General features: G+C 47.2%; 1 protein-coding gene across 4 annotated transcripts in view; it reads left to right on the top strand.

The window, feature by feature from the left end:
- Positions 1 to 1,909: 1,909 nt before the first annotated feature.
- FAM219A (family with sequence similarity 219 member A) overlaps positions 1,910 to 19,041 on the top strand; it is a 118,970-nt gene continuing 101,838 nt past the window's right edge. For all 4 annotated transcript variants that reach the window (XM_050912758.1, XM_050912757.1, XM_050912756.1 and 1 more), the window contains exon 1: positions 1,910 to 1,969. In XM_050912758.1, coding sequence (XP_050768715.1) covers positions 1,910 to 1,969 — 60 coding nt within the window. The remainder of the gene's footprint in view (positions 1,970 to 19,041) is intronic.

The raw sequence follows: 19,041 nt of genomic DNA, 5'->3' as shown, positions 1-19,041 counted from the left end.
TACGGAGATAACGGCAATGCTGAGTGCAAATACCGGATTAGTCCCACGACCGATAATTTTATCGTACCATAAACCAGTGTTACATAGTACAGCAAAGCGAAAATCCTAATCCACTTCCCATGGGTGATAAGCAGCAGCACAGGGACTATATATGGCAAGTGAGGTGATACATAGCACAACTCTAAGAACGAGCGCCACAACTCTAAGAGCCAATAAACCAACATTGTGACCAGCGACTACTAAACTAATATAATGAATGCTTATAACAAATTCGTTTTAAAACACTCTGGTCAGATCTGTTGTTATATCTCAACCATTCATGGACCACGTTGGGTGCCAGAAGGGACTGTCGTAGTTTAACCCCAGCCAGCAGCTAAGCAACACCCAGCCACTTGCTCACTCCTCCCCCCTTCCAGTGGGGTGGGGAGGAGAATTGGGAAAAAAGGTAAAACTCGTGGGTTGATATAAGAATGGTTTAATAAGGAAAATATAATACTAACAATAATAATAATGAAATATAATCATAATAGCAATGAAAAGGAATATAAGAAAAAAAGGAAAAAAAAAAGAAAAAATAGAAAGAAATAGAAGTCAAGGAAAAAAAAGCAGTGATGCACAATGCAATTGCTCACCACTCGATGACCAGTGCCCGAGCAGTAATCTGCCCCTCCTGGCCAGCTCCCCCCTGTTTATATACTGGGCATGACGTTCCATGGTATGGAATACCCCTTTGGTTAGTTGGGGTCAGCTGCCCTGGCTGTGCTCCCTCCCAGCTTCTTGCACACCTGCTTGCTGGCAGAGCATGGGAAACTGAAAAGTCCTTGGCTGAAGATAAGCGCTACTTAGCAACAACTAAACCATCAGCATGTTATCAACATCATTCTCACACTAAATCCAAAACACAGCACTGTACTAGCTACTAAGAAGAAAATTAACTCTGTCCCAGCCAAAACCAGGACACACTGGCAGGGTGATGACATACCTCAGGACAGAGCAATGCAACGTGATGTAACCACACAGCAAGCAGTGCCAAGAAGGGGCTGTGCTGAGCCCCCGTGTCCCACCGAGCCCTGCAGAGTTACAGCTCTGTGGGGCACCCTGGAGAGAAACGAGCTGGGCTATGCATGGTGATGTAACATGTGGTGGTGCTGGGAATGGTGATGTCATTGTGGGCCTGGTGTCACACCAGTGACACTGTGGCACCCACTCAGAGCAGGAGCTGAGGGCAGCAGATCCAGAGCGGGGCCGCAGAGCAATGCTCCCTCGTGTGAACCGCTATCCCCTCACAGCACGAGGCACTGCAGTGACGCCATTCGGGGGTGACGTCACGGCGCCGGTGGTGACATCACTACGGCACTATCACACGGGAGCGCGCCGCCGCCCTGCTACGATGCCCGCTCGGGACAGACCCTTACCTGCCGGTGCCTGTCGCCCACCTTGGCTTACATGGCGGCTGCCGCAGCGGCTCCCTACCACCGTCCGCTCCTCACGACAGCCCTACGCCCTCCTGGCCAACCACCGGCCGGAAGTTGATAGCGGCAACCCCGGCAACGCGCCGGAAGCGTCGTGCGGACAGTCCGGCCGCAGAACGCCGTCAGCGCTGGCTATTCTTTCCCCCTCATCTCCCCCTGAAGCGTCCCCGCTCTCCCCAAGGGAGGGAATGGTACGTCCCAGTGGCAGTGGGGCGAGGGCTGCGGGGAACTGAGCATCCGGGCCCCGGAATTATTGCCAGAGGCCCCGTCCTCTTCATGAATATGCAAATGTGGGGCGGTGGCGGCTGGGCCCTGAGGCGGCGCGGCTGAGTCATTTCGGCGGCGACGATGAGGTAGAACCTGTGGTTGGTGTTGTCATCGTCGTCATTCGGCGCTTGACGAGTCTCTCCGTGTTCGCTCTTCTTTCTTTCACCATCATGATGGAGGAGATAGACCGGTTCCAGGTGCCTTCTGTTCGCGCTGAGATGCAGCCGCTGGTGAGGGGCGGGTGGGCCCGCGCTGTCCCCGGGAGCCGCCCCCTCGCCAGGCGGCTGGGGGGTGTCGGTGGTGCGGGGGTGGCGGCGCTGAGGTCGGGCTCGCGCGCTGCGGTTGTTGTGTAACGGTTGTTTTCTCGGCTCCCCCGCCGGCTCCCGGGGCCGTGTTCAGCGGCGGCTGCTGTGTCATCTCGGGGCGCCCGTGGTCACGGCTGTCCGTCCGGCTCTTCCGTCCTGCTTTTCTTCTTCCCCCGGCATCTCCCTGGGTGCTGTCGGTAGCAACGGCAGAAGCCGTCCGCGGGAAGAGTGGGGGCAGGAGGGCGGCAGCGCCTCTACTCCTGCCTCGGTTGAAACGTCGTTTCTCCAAACGCAGCGGTGTTCCGGAGCGCCCCGGCCTGGTTGGCGCATGGGGCGGGTGTTTCCTGCCGCCACGGCCGGTGGGCTCCAGTGCCGGGGAGGGGAGTGCTCCGGAGGGGTGGGGAGCGGCGGTAAGACTGAGGAGCCCGTCCGGGGAAGAACGGGCAGCCAGAGCATTTGAGTAGCTGGAGGCGCAGAGAACTGGTGGGGTTTTAGTTGACTCTTACAGTATACGTGAGATCTGGGAGAAGAATTAGGTAGTGTTTGTGCGCAGTCCAGTCTGAGAGGTGCTCCCCAGGAACGGGATACCTGCACGGGATGGGTGTTAAATACATGTGTCTGGCGTGAGTTGTGGTATGAAGCTGCAGGATGCTCTCCGTGGCTGATTTTATAGCCATTGCTCTTAGTGCAAAACTGCTATTAGATACTCGTGTGAAAAATCCAGGTATTTTGCTAAGAAACATCTTTGTCAAATTACAGTTTTGCTCACAAAATTCTTTATCTAAAAAAGCAATCTGTGAGCGGTTGTGTTTTGAGGTTTTTTTTTCCCCCATGCCAGGGCATGTGTTTTGTATTTCAGGATGTTTTTTTACTTCATAGACACAATTATACTCAGTTAATGAGCTCTGAAGAAGTTGACATAATGGTTACACTACTACATGGGACCCTGGGGAATCTTGCCAGAGAAGGAAGTATACAGGCTTGTGGGACTTTGCGGCTGCATAAATGGGCAGGTAGAGTGGTCCTGGGCTCTTGGTAGCTTCTGAAATGACACTTATGAAGGAAGGCCAGCTGGCTGGCAGCCATGGGAGATGTTAGATCATCACCAAGTAGTCCAAGACTTCTTATGAGTGTATAGATGCTTTGCTTTGATGCTACAGGCTTGCATGTGTGTGTTGTGCCCCAGCTGCATTCTGCAGAACACTTGAATGTGTTTATCTGTTTATGTTTCCCATCTGGGAAAGGTTCCCTTGTGTGTTCCTCTCCACTTACTCCAGTCTGCCTCACTCTCCGCTTGAAGGTGCATTGTTATGTGTAACCTGGGACCTTTTGAAATACAGTTCACCTTGGCATTAAAGTGAAACCTGGATAATAGGCTGACTCACTCAAGATGTTGATTCCCTTTGGCACCTGGAGTAAGCAAATTCCATCTCAGCATCCGATTGTGTGAGACGGTGATATGAAATATTTGGAGAAGTGGAAAGAACTTTAATGAAATACTTGTACAGATCCTTTTGACAGCAGGTGAGGATAGGTTATTGGCAGGTTCATGTTAGCACTGGAGATACTACTGAGATTTCCAGTATATCAAACTGTACATTATTTAGAGTTGATGTACCAATCCTTGGTTTCTCGTTGCAGCTAGTGTTTGCAAAAAGTTGAGAACAAAATAATTGTCTTGTGAACAGAAAGACTCTCCTATGAAGGTCTACAAACTCAAATTACCCCTCAGTGGCAAGAAAACCACTTTTCTTATGGTGGGAGCATTGAAAAATTGTGAAAATATTTTTAGCGTGGTGGTTGTTGTTTGGTTTTTTTAGCTTCTAACCTTTGTGGTGGGGAAGAAAACTGTCCATAAAAGCTGATGTAGACTTGTTGTGTGCCCTACTTGTTGTGTGTGTGTGTTTTGTCAAGCAGAGGCAGCAGACATGATGAGGCTGGCCCTCTTTATTCATGTTGAGGGCAGTAGGCATGGTAGTGAGATTAGCAAGTTTGGAAAAGCTGTTGGCAGACAAAAAAATACACATAAGTATTTTCTAGAAACCCCATGATAATAGTAGAGGAGTGGAATTGGCATGTGCATGCACGTTTGCATGGCCATGGAGTGACCAGAACCCAAAGAGGTTGTCTGGTCCAGCCCTGCTGTCGCAGGGTAGGATGGTATATTATGCAACTGTGATAGTAAGCTTAGGAAGTAGGTTTCCGTCCCTCTTCAGCAGCCAAGAATTAGGAAATTTTCACAAAGGGATTTAACGCTTGCATTAAAAGAATACTCTGAACCTTTGCTTCGGGGTTTCAGTTGATTTTTAAGTAATGGAGTTCATAGTGAAACCTTGTGTATGTGAGGGGCTGTTGCTATGACTGTTATGATGTTGCTATGTTGTGTGGGATTCTTCCGCATGCCTGGAAATGCTGGCATCGGGCTCATAAGTGGGACAGAACAAGTCTGGTACAACATTTCCAGTGGCTTTGTCTGCTTTGTAGCTCCTGGTCTGTATCTTGCAAGTAGGGACTGGATGCTTGCAAGAATCCTTGCAGTTCAGAAGCCAGTTGGGGTTTATCATAGTAGTTTGCTTGGGTAACACAGTTCTGCCCAGTACTGCTGCTTTGTTCTATTACAGTTACCATTTGTCCCTTCCCTCTCCCCCCCATCCCACACTTTCAAGTACAGAATAACCTTAGCATCTCGGGTCTTTTTTTTTTTTTTTTTTCTCTTCCCAGTGTAAAAGCTTTCACTTCCACATGGTCTCAGGGACAGATGGGTCATCCAATGTTGAAGGCCAAAGGAGTCTGGCAGTGTTTTCCCCATACAAAGGGCTGAGGTAGAAGTTTGTTTTCCAGGTGTAACCTGAGAGCTGTTGTGAACTGCCACTAAAGCTATCAAACTGTTTTGAAACATGATCCCCTGCTGAAAGCAAATAGAGAAGAGAAGGTCCCTTGCCCGGTCTGAAGTGCATACACTATACGAAATGTTTTTTCATCCTGTTTAGGCTGGAGGGTGTCCTAGGAGAGCACTGTTCCCTCTGAGTCTGGCCAGTACCTGGCAGTATGAGAAGGGTCCTGAAGTGAGATTTGTGAAGCTAGGCTTTTCTCGAAATCCTTAGAAACTTTGTGTTCTTGACCAGCATGCACACTTTTGAATGTCCTGTTCATCTGCATAGATAAAGTGTCATCTTAGCTTTTGATGTCTTCATGCTGAACTCCAGGATAACTGCCGGAGATCTGCCTAGAAACCATCTGACAGACAGGCCTGCTGATCTGCTAATGTTCAAAATTAAGAGATAGGTATGGCTGTTAAATGCTGAACAGAAGCCATTCTTGGAAAATAGTCTGAAGCCCCTCAGCCTCCAAACCTGCCACTGATACTGGCACTATTGATCAGCTGTCTGAAATCCTCCTGAGCCTGTCTCTAGCATACACCAAGCACTGGCTGATGTATCATGGCAAACTGACAGATGATGGTGTTGGATCACACGTTGCTCCTGTACACTTATGCAGGCAGGTTCTTAGCACAAAAATGAAAGTAGAGTAAAAGTGCTCTTGCCCAAATGGCACCAGTACAACTTTTCCTAAGAAAAAGCACCTGTCAAAGTGCAGCAGCTTCAGAGGAGCTTTGCCACAAACTCCTGAGACTTTGGCTTCCTTTGTGAAAGTGGCAGGTGTAACACAGTATTTTAGTTTCCCAATTCTCTGCCCATGTGAAAAGTGGGAGCTCTTTCTGGAGAAATTGGGTTGATGGTTCTTATATCTCGTTCTGAAGCATTGTGGCCAGGCTGGTTCCTTGCAGATGTTTGCCAGGCTGTGGGACCTCGGGCTGGTAGCTCTAGTTGTGATGTCTACAGCCAATCTAAGGATTTTGCTTAGCCACATCCTACGGTGAGGTTGTTGGCTTTCTAGCTGAGATGCCAAATCTACGCTGGTCCTGGAGGTGAAAAATATCTAGAAACTTTGAAGATATAGAAGATGCATTTCTATGCAGCTTTTTTTGAACATTAGAAAAGAAAAAACAGAAAAGAAAAAACTAGACTATCTACTGGATGCTTAGTTTTTAAAAAATGAACTATCATTTTAGTCAGTGGACAGTATGAGTGTTCAGCATGCTTATAAAATCCGCATTCTTTATTTTTGGAAAATATTGACTGTCTCATCCTAGGGAAGTTGTGCTATGTGTTAAGATCTTTTTGTTTTGTCTGATGCATCCCTAAAATAGGGAAAAACCTGCAAACAGAAAAGCAAGAGTAACTAAGAAGCAAAAAGAAAGGTTATACCTGTAGGGCTTAGAAAGAGTATGTTAATATAATCTTAGGTCTCTAGCGTAGATACACAAGAAACTCATCTTTCTAGAAGGAAAAAGCTTCTAAAATGAAAATGTCATCCCTATGTATATTCATTATAATGTAGCCCAGGGGTTACACAGCTATATGTTTTGTAAATGCCTACAGTACATGAGACTTGTAATGTCACAGTACTATGGGTTCTCAAATTGAACTAATTCAGATAGTGCTGCTTTTACTTATACAGCCTGTTTTGATGTGCTGCTGTGTAATCTTGTGGTGCGTTGACCCTGGCTGGATGCCAGGTGCCCACCAAAGCTGCTCTATCACTCCCCCTCCTCAACTGGACAGGGGAAAGAAAATATAACAAAAGGCTCGTGGGTCGAGATAAGGACAGTTTAATAAAGCAAAAGGAAAGGTTGCGTGCAAAAGCAAAGGAAAACAAAAGATTTTATTCCCTACTTCCCATCAGCAGGCGATGTCCGGCCACTTCCCGGGAAGCAGGGCTTCAGTATGCATAGCGGTTGCTCTGGAAGACAAACATAAATAACAAATGCCCCCCACTTCCTCCTCCTTCTCCTAGCTTTTATTGCTGAGCAGATGTCATATGGTATGGAATATCCCTTTGGTCAGTTTGGGTCAGCTGTCCTGGCTCTGTCCCCTCCCAAGATCTTGCCCACCCCCAGCCTACTGGTGGGGGGGGGGCAATGTTGGAGAGACAGCCTTGATGCTGTGGGAGCACTGCTCAGCAGTAGCCAAAACACTGGTGTGTTATCCACACCTTTCTAGCTACCAATACAGAGCACAGCACTATGAGGGCTGCTATGGGGAAAGTTAACTCCATCTCAGCCAGACCCAATACAATCTCCATCACGCAAATGGTATGGAATAAGGGGTGCTCAGGTCCCACATAATTTAATACGCATATATATATCTTCTAACCATCCCATCGTATTTAATTCTCATTACTGAAATCCCTTCTTACCAACACTTACGACTTAAACTACATACTTAAACCATCTTTATACCCAACATACAGATTTACACATTCTCATTAACTGCTATCCTCTGTCCTTTAACAGAGCGCTATTACTCTCCCATTCTATGGGCTTCTTGCACTCCTCCAGATGTTCACAAACAGGCTATGACTTGGGCCCCATCTGTCAAGATGGGTGTTCAGGACAGGAGAAGCAGTATGTTTGATTGTTGGGCACCAACACCGGCTTGGTTTGGGTCATGGTTGCACTCGTCTTGTTCCTTGTGAAACTCACTCTTCGTCAGTTCAGGTCATTCCTGCTGCATTACTTCCTACAACATACAACTCACATCACAGATTATTTTTCCCCCAAGGTTAAATCTCCTTGAGGCACACACCGGGTCTCCCCATCCTTCCGCATTACCCACCAAGTACACCCAGGTCCTTGAGCAAAGACAATCCCACGAATGGGTTTGCCTTTTCCCATGGGAGGAGCAATCCATACCGCCTTTCCCAGCCACTTCCCCATGTGCACTACAGGGGCCTTATCTCCTCCCGCAGTATGGAGGGGTTTTGTTTGGGCAGGACCAGGACGGTTAGCAGATCCTCTGGTGTTAACCAGCCAAGTGGCTTCTGCTAAATTTGTATCCCAGTGCTTCCATGCCCCAGTGCCCAACACTCTCAACATATAGTCTTTAACAGTCCATTATATCTCTCAGTCTTTCCAGAGGCTTGTGGGTGATAGGGGATGTGATACACCCACTCAATGCCATGTTTCTTTGCCCAGGAGTTTAGGAGGTTATTCCGGAAATGAGTCCCATTGTCTGATTCAATTCTTTCTGGGGTACCATGTCACCACAAAATTTGCCTTTCGAGGCCTAAGATGGTGTTTTGGGCAGTGGCATGGTTTACAGGGTATGTTTCTAGCCAGCCAGTAGTTGCTTCCACCATGGTGAGTATGTAGCGCTTGCCTTGGCGTGTTCGTGGCAGTGGTCCAATGTAGTCAATTTGCCAGGCCTCGCCATATCGAAAACCCAGCCACCGCCCTCTGTTCCAGGGAGACTTTACTCATGTGGCTTGCTTGATTGCAGCACATGTTTCACATTCATGGGTGACCTGTGTGATGGCCTCCATGGTCAGGTCCACCCCTTGATCACGAGCCCATCTGTATGTTGCATGTCTCCCTAGATGTCCCGATGTTTCGTGGGCCCATCGAGCTACAAATAGCTCACCCTTACACTCCCAGTCCAGGTCCACCTGAGATATACTTCAATTTTGGCAGCCTTGTCTACCTGTTCATTGTTTCCATGTTCTTCAGTGGGCATCACCCTGTTCCAGTGCAGTCTGGATTAGTCCATGACAAATGGTAGGGCTGTGCTTCCACCCCTGGGGCAGTCGATTCCAGGTGTATTGGACACCCCTCCACGTGAAAGCAAACTGTGGCCTGCACTCTGCTGCCAAAGGAATTGAAAAAAATGCATTGGCAATGTCAATTGTAGCGTACCACTTGGCTGCCTTCGACTGCAGTTCATATTGGAGCTCTAACATGTCTGGTACAGCAGCACTCAGTGGTGGTGTCACTTCGTTCAGACCACGATAGTCTACTGTTAACCTCCACCCTCCGTCAGACTTTTGCACTGGCCATATGGGACTATTGAAAGGTGAGTGAGTCTTGCTGTTCACTCTTCTTGGCTCTCCAGTTGATGAATCAGCTCATGGATGGGTGTCGGGGAGTCTCGGTTTGTGTGATATTGCTGCCGGTGCACCATCCTGGTAGCAATTGGCACCTGCTGTTCTTCAACTCGCAGCAATCCCACAATGAAGGGATCTTCCGAGAGGCCAGGCAGGGTAGATGATAGCTGTTTGATCTTCTCTCTGTTCACAGTAGCTACACCAAAAACCCATCGGTACCCCTTTGGGTCCTTGAAGTACCCTCTCCTGAGGTAGTCTATGCCAAGGATACAAGGGGCCTCTGGGCCGGTCACAATGGGGTGCTTTTCCCACTTGTCCCCTGTTAAGCTCACCTCAGCCTCCAATACAGACAATTCTTGGCATCCCCCTGTCACTCCAGAGATCCAGATGGGTTCTGTGCCCCTATACCCTGATGGCACCAGCGTACACTGTGCACCAGTTGTCCTGGTTTTGGCTGGGATAAAGTTAACTTTCTTCTTAGTAGCTGGTACAGTGCTGTGTTTTGGATTTAGTGTGAGAATACTGTTGATAACACTCTGATGTTTTAGTTGTTGCTAAGGAGCGCTTATCTTAAGCCAAGGACTTTTCAGTTTCCCATGCTCTGCCAGCAAGCAGGTGTGCAAGAAGCTGGGAGGGAGCATGGCCAGGGCAGCTGACCCCAACTAGCCAAAGGGGTATTCCATACCATGGAACGGCATGCCCAGTATATAAACAGGGGGGAGTTGGCCGGGAGGGGCGGATCGCTGCTCTGGCATCGGTCAGCGGGTGGTGAGCAATTGCATTGTGCATCACTTGTCTTTTCTTGGCTGTTATTTCTTTTTTTTGGTTATATTCCTTTTCATTACAATTATTATTCTTAGTTAGTAGTGTATTTTATTTTACTTTAGTTATTAAACTGTTCTTATCTCAACCCACGAGTTTTCTCACTTTTACTCTTCCAATTCTCTCCCCCATCGCATTGGGGGAGAGACCAAGCGACTGTATGGTGCTTAGTTGCCAGCTGGGGTTAAACCACGACAGGGAGACTATTAATAATTTTACCTTTTACCTTTTCTCCTCTGAGAACCAATCTATGGAGGAGACATCTCCGTACTTCGGGTGCCATCTCCTAGAGAATATTAATAATTGCACTTTCTACCTTTTCTCCTCGGGGAGCCAACCTCTTGGGGAGACATCTTCCCACATCTTCCCTTTCTCTGCCAGGTTAATTACAATAGCATTGGAGGAGTTTGTAAATTTTGAATCTCCTTGGGATGTTGAACTCAGCATGGTCCTATTGCTAGGAATCAGCCTGTTCCTGAATGTGGTTCAGATCTTGTCTAGGGTTAAACAACTATTTCAAAATACCACCTAGAGATCAGCTCCCACGACTGCGGCTACTCTAATTCCCGCAACAAGCACTGCAGCTACTCAATCCGCGACAACAGGCGCTGCAGCTACTCCAACCCCCACAATTGTGGCTACTCAGACCCTGGCGACAGGCACTGTGGCTACTCAGACCTTGGTGAAGGGTGATGCAGCTGAACCAGAGAATCAACCAGTGCCAATATCAGTTGCCCCTATACAGAAGAAGAAATATACAAAAAAGACAGCTTGCTTAGTAAGGGATGAAGGTGAACCAGGGTCATCACGAGAACAGGAGGAAGAGACAGAACCGGAGATAATCACCCGATCCCTATCCCTGAGTGAGCTGCGAGATATTCGAAAAGACTTCAGCTGTCATCCAGGCGAGCACATTATCACCTGGCTGCTCCGATGCTGGGATAATGGGGCCGGTAGCTTGGAATTAGAGGGCAGGGAAGCCAAGCAGCTGGGATCCCTTTCTAGGGAAGGGGGCATTGACAAGGCGATTGGAAAAAAGACACAAGCCCTCAGCCTCTGGAGGTGACTTCTGTCAGGTGTGAGGGAAAGGTATCCCTTCAAGGAAGATGTCGTATGTCAGCCAGGCAAGTGGACCACCATGGAGAGAGGTATCCAGTACCTGAGGGAATTAGCTGTGCAGGAGATGGTTAATTATGACCCGGACAATGCAGAATTACCCACAGATCCAGATGAAGTCCAATGTGCACGACCCATGTGGCAGAAGTTTGTATGAAGTGCACCGTCGTCGTATGCCAATGCATTGGCAGTAGTGGACTGGAAAGATGAAGAGGGACCAACAGTAGATGAATTGGCTCACTGTCTTCGGCAATATGAAGAAAGTCTCACCTCCTCCCTCGTCGCGGCTGTGGAGAAACTGCCAGACATACTAGCCGAGAAACAGTCCCAAGAGTTCCAGCGATTTGAGGATAAGTTCTGCCGCCCACCTGCACGGACCAATATCTCAGCTATTAGGAATAAACGTCCTTTGCTCAAGAGAGAGGAGATAAAAGGTACACACCATGGGGTATCCTGTGGTCTTACCTGCGTGACCAGGGAGAGGATATGAGAAAGTGGGATAGAAAACCTCCCTCGGTCCTAGATGCACGGGTACGTGAATTGAAAGGAAAAACAATCACACATGAGGGCTCTTCCAGGAAAATTGCTGCTCCAGTCTCTGGTGGGCAGTGTGAGCGGTGTGGCAGACAGAGTGGAAGGGCTGATCTTACTCCCGATCCTATGAGAAGGAATTCTAATCCATTTTTACAAAAGGTGAGTGGAGAATCCTATGACCAGGACTAGAGGGGCCCTGCCTCCAGCCAGGTAGAGGAAAGGGACAACCGGGTTTACTGGACTGTGTGGATCCGATGGCCTGGCACATCACACCCACAGGAGTATAAGGCTCTAGTGGACACCGGTGCACAGTGTACCCTAATGCCATCAAGCTATAAAGGGGTAGAACCCATTTGTATTTCTGGGGTGACAGGGGGATCTCAACAGCCGTCCAGCTGGCTTTAGACATTGCTCAACGAGAAAAGTGGCCAGTGCTCTATCTCTATACTGACTCATGGATGGTGGCAAATGCTCTGTGGGGGTGGTTGCAGCAATGGAAGCAGAGTAACTGGCAACGCAGAGGTAAACCCATCTGGGCTGCCCCATTGTGGCAAGGTATTGCTGCCCGGCTAGAGAACCTGGTTGTGAAAGTATGTCATGTAGATGCCCACGTACCCAAGAGTCAGGCCACTGAAGAACATCAAAACAATCAACAGGCAGACAAGGCTGCTAGGATTGAAGTAGCTCAGGTGGATCTGGATTGGTAGCATAAGGGTAAATTGTTTCTGGCTCGGTGGGCCCATGACACCTCAGGCCATCAGGGAAGAGATGCAACATATAGATGGGCTCGTGATCGAGGGGTGGACCTGACCATGGACACTATCGCACAGGTTATCCATGAATGTGAAACATGCGCTGCAATCAAGCAAGCCAAGCGGTTAAAGCCTCTTTGGTATGGAGGACGATGGCTGAAATAGAAATATGGGGAGGCCTGGCAGATTGACTATATCACACTCCCACAAACCCGTCAAGGCAAGCGCCATGTGCTTACAATGGTGGAAGCAACCACCGGCTGGCTGGAAACATATCCTGTGCCCCATGCCACTGCCCGGAACGCTATCCTGGGCCCTGAGAAGTAAATCTTATGGCGACATGGCACCCCAGAAAGAATTGAGTCAGACAACGGGACTCATTTCTGGAACAACCTCATAGACACCTGGGCCAAAGAGCATGGCACTGAGTGGGTGTATCACATCCCCTATCATGCACCAGCCTCCGGGAAAATCGAGCGATACAATGGGTTGTTAAAGACTACATTGAGAGCAATGGGTGGTGGGACCTTCAACCATTGGGATACACATCTAGCAAAGGCCACCTGGTTAGTCAACACTAGAGGATCTGCCAATCGAGCTGGCCCTGCCCAATCAGAACTTTTACGTACTGTAGAAGGGGATAAAGTCCCTGTAGTGCACATAAAAAATATGCTAGGGAAGACAGTCTGGGTTACTCCTGCCTCAGGCAAAGGCAAGCCCATTCGTGGGATCGCTTTTGCTCAAGGACCTGGGTGCACTTGGTGGGTGATGCGGAAGGATGGGGAAGTCCGATGTGTGCCTCAAGGGGATTTGATTTTAGGTGAGAACAGCCAATAGATTAAATTGTATGATGTTAATTGCTGTATAACCCTGCCACTGTATGTCATCATTATTATAGTTGTTATATGCTATATTAATGGTATTACAGTAAGAATTACTTAGATTAATGAAGAATGAACTTTGATAAAACCAAGTGAAGTGCAGTAGTGATGGAACCAGGACTGACTGCAGCATGCAACAACCCAACACTACACACCATCCTCCTGCTGCACCCAATGTCACCTGCCCGCCACATCACACTGAAGCCCAATCCTGTTCTGCCGACTGAGCGGACTTTGCACCATCCCTCCTGCCCAGACAGACTGTTATGACAGATGGAGCCCAAAGTCATGGACTGAATGAACTCAACAGACATTTGATAGAGATGGCTTCTTGAGCAAACCTTTCCTCTTCTTCCTCCTCCCTTACTAATCGAGGGTATGGACCCATTGTTCTCCTTGTCCACTGTTTCTTTTTCACTATTGGGGCAATTACTGTAGTTGTTGGTGTTGTTTGGGTGCCTATCTCAACCATGGTGTTCTCAGATGCAGTTTGGGTCCCTGCCTCAACTGTAATCCTCTGAGAGTACTGAACTGTGGTTCGATAGGCACAGGCCAGGCCCCAGTACAGTGCTAGAAGCTGCTGGTTTTCATTGGGGTAGGCAAGGCACCCTTCTATCAGGTGGCGCGTCAGTTTGCCAGGGTTGCTTGCCTGTTCAGGTGTAAAGTCCCAGGCTATGGGAGGTGATAACCACCCTAGGCACCTGCCCAAATCCTTCCACACACCCTGCCACCCAGGGACCGGCTGCCTCAGGGCACATTTCAGTATTGCCTCACCCAAAAGTTGTCTTCTCTTACACCAGGACGAGACCAGATTCCACAAAACCCATAATATGCCAACAGTATTAATTAGTAGTATTAAACAACAAGGACCTCAGGAGCTTGCATACTAAAACCATCCACATCGGTCCCGGGTAGGGAGAGGGAGATGTATTCCCTCATCTTCTCCACAAGATAGCTTCCCCCAGCACAGCAAGGCCATCAATGCCAGGGCAAAGCACATCATAGCCATTATTTCTATTAACATGTTCCCAAGCTCAGCAAAATAAAGAGATAAGCAGTGCAGCCGACAAACTCTGTGACCCGCACAGGAGCTTGCCACTTAATAACTACTGTAGCTATAGCACGCTTAATACAAAGCTGCCGTTGTCGAGCCCCACATTGGGCGCCAAAAAGGACTGTGGTGGGTTGACCCTGGCTGAATGCCAGGTGCCCACCAAAGCCGCTCTGTCACTCCCCCTCCTCAACTGGACAGGGGAGAGAAAATATAACGAAAGGCTTGTGGGTCAAGATAAGGACAGTTTAATAAAGCAGAAGGAAAGGTTGCGTGCAAAAGCAAAGGAAAACAAAAGATTTTATTCCCTACTTCCCATCAGCAGGCGATGTCCGGCCACTTCCCGGGAAGCAGGGCTTCAGTACGCGTAGCGGTTGCTCCAGAAGAGAAACATAAATAACGAATGCCCCCCCTTCCTCCTCCTTCTCCTAGCTTTTATTGCTGAGCAGATGTCATGTGGTATGGAATATCCCTTTGGTCAGTTTGGGTCAGCTGTCCTGGCTCTGTCCCCTCCCAAGATCTTGCCCACCCCCAGCCTACTGGTGGGGGGGGGGGCAATGTTGGAGAGACAGCCTTGATGCTGTGGGAGCACTGCTCAGCAGTAGCCAAAACCCTGGTGTGTTATCAACACCCTTCTAGCTACCAATACAGAGCACAGCACTTTGAGGGCTGCTATGGGGAAAGTTAACTCCGTCTCAGCCAGACCCAGTACAGCTGGAAACTGCAACACCTTCAAGGGGCACTAATCAAACTTGGTCAAATCTGTGGGAAAGGTATCGTGCATATGCAAGGTAATATATTGTGCTAGTCTCTTAGATACTTGCCATTGCAGAGGACTTCCTACTAGCTGTTCAGAGTTGTGTTTGTGAACTGTCAGGATTGTCTTGCTCTACTGTTGCAAGCCATGATGTGTCAGTGTTTTGACCAACTATCCTACCTTTGGTATCATTTTTTGTTATTCCAAAGAACCCTTTTGCTTTTATCACTTTTTTGTATAGAGGCCTCTCCTCTCTGGTGTTGATACAATTCTCCCACTAGCTGTTGTATGGAAGTTTTTCTTTCAACTTTTCTCTCTGTGGTTTCCTCTACTCCTGCCCCTGAAGTCAGTTTGAGAAATAAGAGATGAAGGAGAAACCTGTACCTTATGGTTTTGTTCCAAACTTCAGTAGGTTTATGGGATGAGCAGCATCTTTCCTCGAAATCTGCATTATTACCAGATTGGTATGAAGGAATGGTTGAGATTCTTACAGCTGCCAGTAGAGAGAAAATTAATCTTACATGTTACTTTGGGTTGTTGAAGCCCAGTAACTTCTCCTTATAAGAAGGATATTCCTGTGATTAGTTCTTACTGGAGTGTTGCTCAGCATCTCAAGTTTTTACTCCGTTTCAGATACTAGATGCTGGCTTTGGTACTGCACCAAGCTTTCATTGGCTACTAGATGTTTCCTTTCCAGTAGTAACTGTAGTGGCTGAAATATTAGAACTATAAGTGTCAATGTAAGTATCAAAAGAAATGATTGCATGATATTGCTCTGATAAAACAGAAAGGGTTTCATAGTACATTGGTTAGCAGCATTAGCGCGCGCACTTTTCACTTTAAGGAAAACCAGGTTGTAAACTTGCAGTGCAATGGCCAGTCTTCAATGAAGTCTTCAGCATGTGGTTAAGCTCTGTTTGCACGGGTGTGTAAACTTAGCTGCCTTGCACCTGATGTGATGTTGCTGCATGCTTCTGTCAGTTGTTCCATAGCAAGTTGTACGGTCACAGTTTTGAGTGTTATAGCCAGAGATGAGTTTGTGGCCATACGTGCCAGGAAATGTCACAGGACACTGACCAGCCTCAGTGTCAGGCTGTGCTTCATGCTGCATATTGAGCAACTCTTTTGCTAAAGCTTTTGAAAACAAATCCAGGGTGCTGGGTTAAAAGTTGCTGGTAAAGCAACTAGCAGGGATTCTTTTTGATCTCCAGAGGAGCTGCTCTTTGAAGTTCATATCTCTTTCTTGTAGGTCAGAGAAGGGTTTCTACAGATTTAGCTATGCTTGTGGTGCTGGGTCAGGACTTTCCTCGCTGGAACTCAACCACAGGGTAGCCTTCACTGTGCTGAATGCCTCTTGAATGCAAAGGCCAGGTAGTAGCAAGAGGAAAAGCCAGTATAATTTGGAGTGTTTTCTTCAAAAGCTTTTCCTCAGCTTTTACAGAATGCACTGATGGCTTAATGTGACACATCCTATTTTTAATGCAAACAGCTCCCTTCTGGAATCCTACTGTTGTCTAGAAAATGAGCAAGAGAAATAGCTTTCAGAACTTGGCATTTAGATTGGAGAAATTAAGCTGCGTTACAAGGTCCAGTGAACAGGAGTATGGGCTGTCTCATGGTGGCTTTGTTGCAGGCTTGCCATCTGGCTAATTATCCAGTGGATGTGGGGAGGCATGTGTGGTGGTTCCTTTGCTACCTGCAGGCCTCTGACAAGTTTGGGTAAGCTGGAGTACTTCAGGGCTTGCAAGGTAAAGTCTTCCTGTAAACTGTTGTTTTGCTGTTTTGGCATAGCTGTACAAAGAAATCAAAAGATTGTGTTTTGGGCCACTCCAAAAGCACATGTATAGGACTTGGTGTGTAGGCAGTGTGTGTCTGATCTGTGGCCACCAGCTAAGCTTATCATACCTGCTCGTGTCATCTGCTATAACCCCTTTGCCTGCATTGCTGTTTGCAGCTGGCAAATCGTTTCCACCTATCTGGCCTTGCCCTGAGGAAAGGTTCTTCTCTGGTTAAGGTAAAAATTGCACCCAAGCTCCATCCGCTGTGGTCTGCTGGAAGGGAGGAGTTTTAAAAATAAAATATTTCTTCTCTCCTCCAAATTGTTTGAATTTATCCTATCTGTGAACTTTTCTCTACTAAAGAACTGTTGAAAAAGGGACAAACCTGGACAACTGGTGGTGGAAGGCTTTAGTTCTGTCCCAAAATGTCTAGGAGCTTGGTAGGAGTCACAGAAACCTCCTGATGAGCCAAAAGCAGTAAAATTTTCTGGTCAGTGGAAGAGACTTTGCCCAAACTTCCAGGAAAGAGGCTTATGGTCCACTTAAGGTGATGTGCCCCCATATTGTAAAAACTATCATCATGTTGATGTATTGGGAAAGCCCTGCTGTAGCCCTCTCCAGTGGCATGCTGGGCTTCTGTGGTCCCTGCTGTCTCTTGAAAGAGCTATATGTAAGAAATTAAGTAGTGACTTCTGTTTTTTCCAGGGGAAGAAGTGGCAGACAGTAGAAAACCCAAATTTAAAGTCTTTTCTCTAGAATAAATTATCGTTCTTTGTAAGGTTCAAATTTTCTGTATGCAGTGTTGATTAAGAACATGATAATTTTGTGGTACTGTACTGTATCTTTAAGTATGCTCATCTAAATAACCAAGTCTGGGTGTTAGAAAAATAGCTCCTTAACCAGATAGTTATACTTAAATGTCAGCTCTGTGTCAACGCAAAACCTCTGATTGGATGCGCACTCGGTTAATATTGATTAAAATTGCAGTCTTAAGTAGAATCTGGCGATAGTGCCCTTGTGTTGCTATAGGCAACCAACATGTTGTAAACTTACTGAATACTAGATTTCTATTTAATGTTTCCATGGTCTTTCTAGTAGAAACAAGGTTTCTTCGTATAGATGAAGAGGGCTCTGATAGCCCTGTGAGTACACAGAAGCAACGCTAACAAGATCGGGGATTTAGATTTCTGTTCTCAATTGATTATTTTTTAACGTCCACTGTGGAACAGGATTTTTGTTTAAGTCTTTTCTTTGCTTCCTGGGTGGTCAGGGGCAAACATTAGAACTGCACAACATTCATCCTGTATCTCTAAGGTTAAAAAGTGAATTTTGAGTTTACACTTCAGCAACACCTCTGAGATTCTGGCAGGTCTCCTTGTAGAGGTACTGGCCACCTTCCTGAGAAACCAACAAGGCAGGTGAGGGCAAAACAAGACTAAATGAATAGACTGTTAGTGTCAACTTTCCTTTGGAGCTCAGCAGCTCATGGCTTTCCTGGAGGTGGTGGAAATTCTCCAACGAAAACAACCCAAAGAAAAATTAATCCTATCCTGGCAATGAAATCTAAATAAACAGTGTAGGGAACCTTACGGTTCCAGAGTGCTAGACACTTGTGTCCCACAGACGATCTCTAATGTGATCTTGCAGCATTAATTTTTGTCTTCATACCCTCTGGTTGTTCTCACTGAAGTCAGATGGTAGTCAACAGACATCTTAGGCTAGAAAGAGCCTTTTGGGATATCAGTGTGACGTCCACATCCCCTGTTCTCCCTGAATAGCCACCACTCTTCTTGTTCCTACAGACAGCATGTTACAAGCTGGCTTAATGCAGGACCTACAATTCTGAAACGGTTTCACTTTTATATAGACCAGAAGTATATGAATGTGCCTGTACCAGAAATAAAAAAATATTTTTATAACAATTTTTGTGTCTTACAACTTAATGACTTGGCTGTGTCTTTCAGCTAACTGGCATGGGATGTAACTCTCTCTCTCCTTATGAGCAACATATCATTATCTTCTAATGGGTTTCTTAAGTCCCTTTCATGGAAGGAACCTCCTGTCCGGTATGGGATATGCTATTACATAGGCAGTCCTTGGCTTCACGGTGGTGATGGCTGTTACAACTGTGTGGGAAAATGAATGGGTCTGCAGTACTGTTCTCCATTCCCAGGAACATCTGAGGGTGCATCTGTGCTGTAACCACATCAACAACTCCAGCATAGTGTAGAGATGCCTGAATTAATGTTAAAATAAAAATCTCTGTCCGGGCATCCCAGCATGGAGCCTAGCAGGACTGTGAGGTCTGTCCCAGAAGGCAGGTAAATTAGCCTTCAGTGAGCTTCATGCTTTTCTGATGAAAAT

The sequence above is a fragment of the Gymnogyps californianus genome, chromosome Z (genome assembly GCF_018139145.2).
Source record: "Gymnogyps californianus isolate 813 chromosome Z, ASM1813914v2, whole genome shotgun sequence".
Taxonomy (NCBI): Eukaryota; Metazoa; Chordata; class Aves; order Accipitriformes; family Cathartidae; genus Gymnogyps; species Gymnogyps californianus.
The sequence above is the reverse complement of the archived record's forward strand: the minus strand, read 5'-3'. Positions and strand labels throughout refer to the sequence as shown.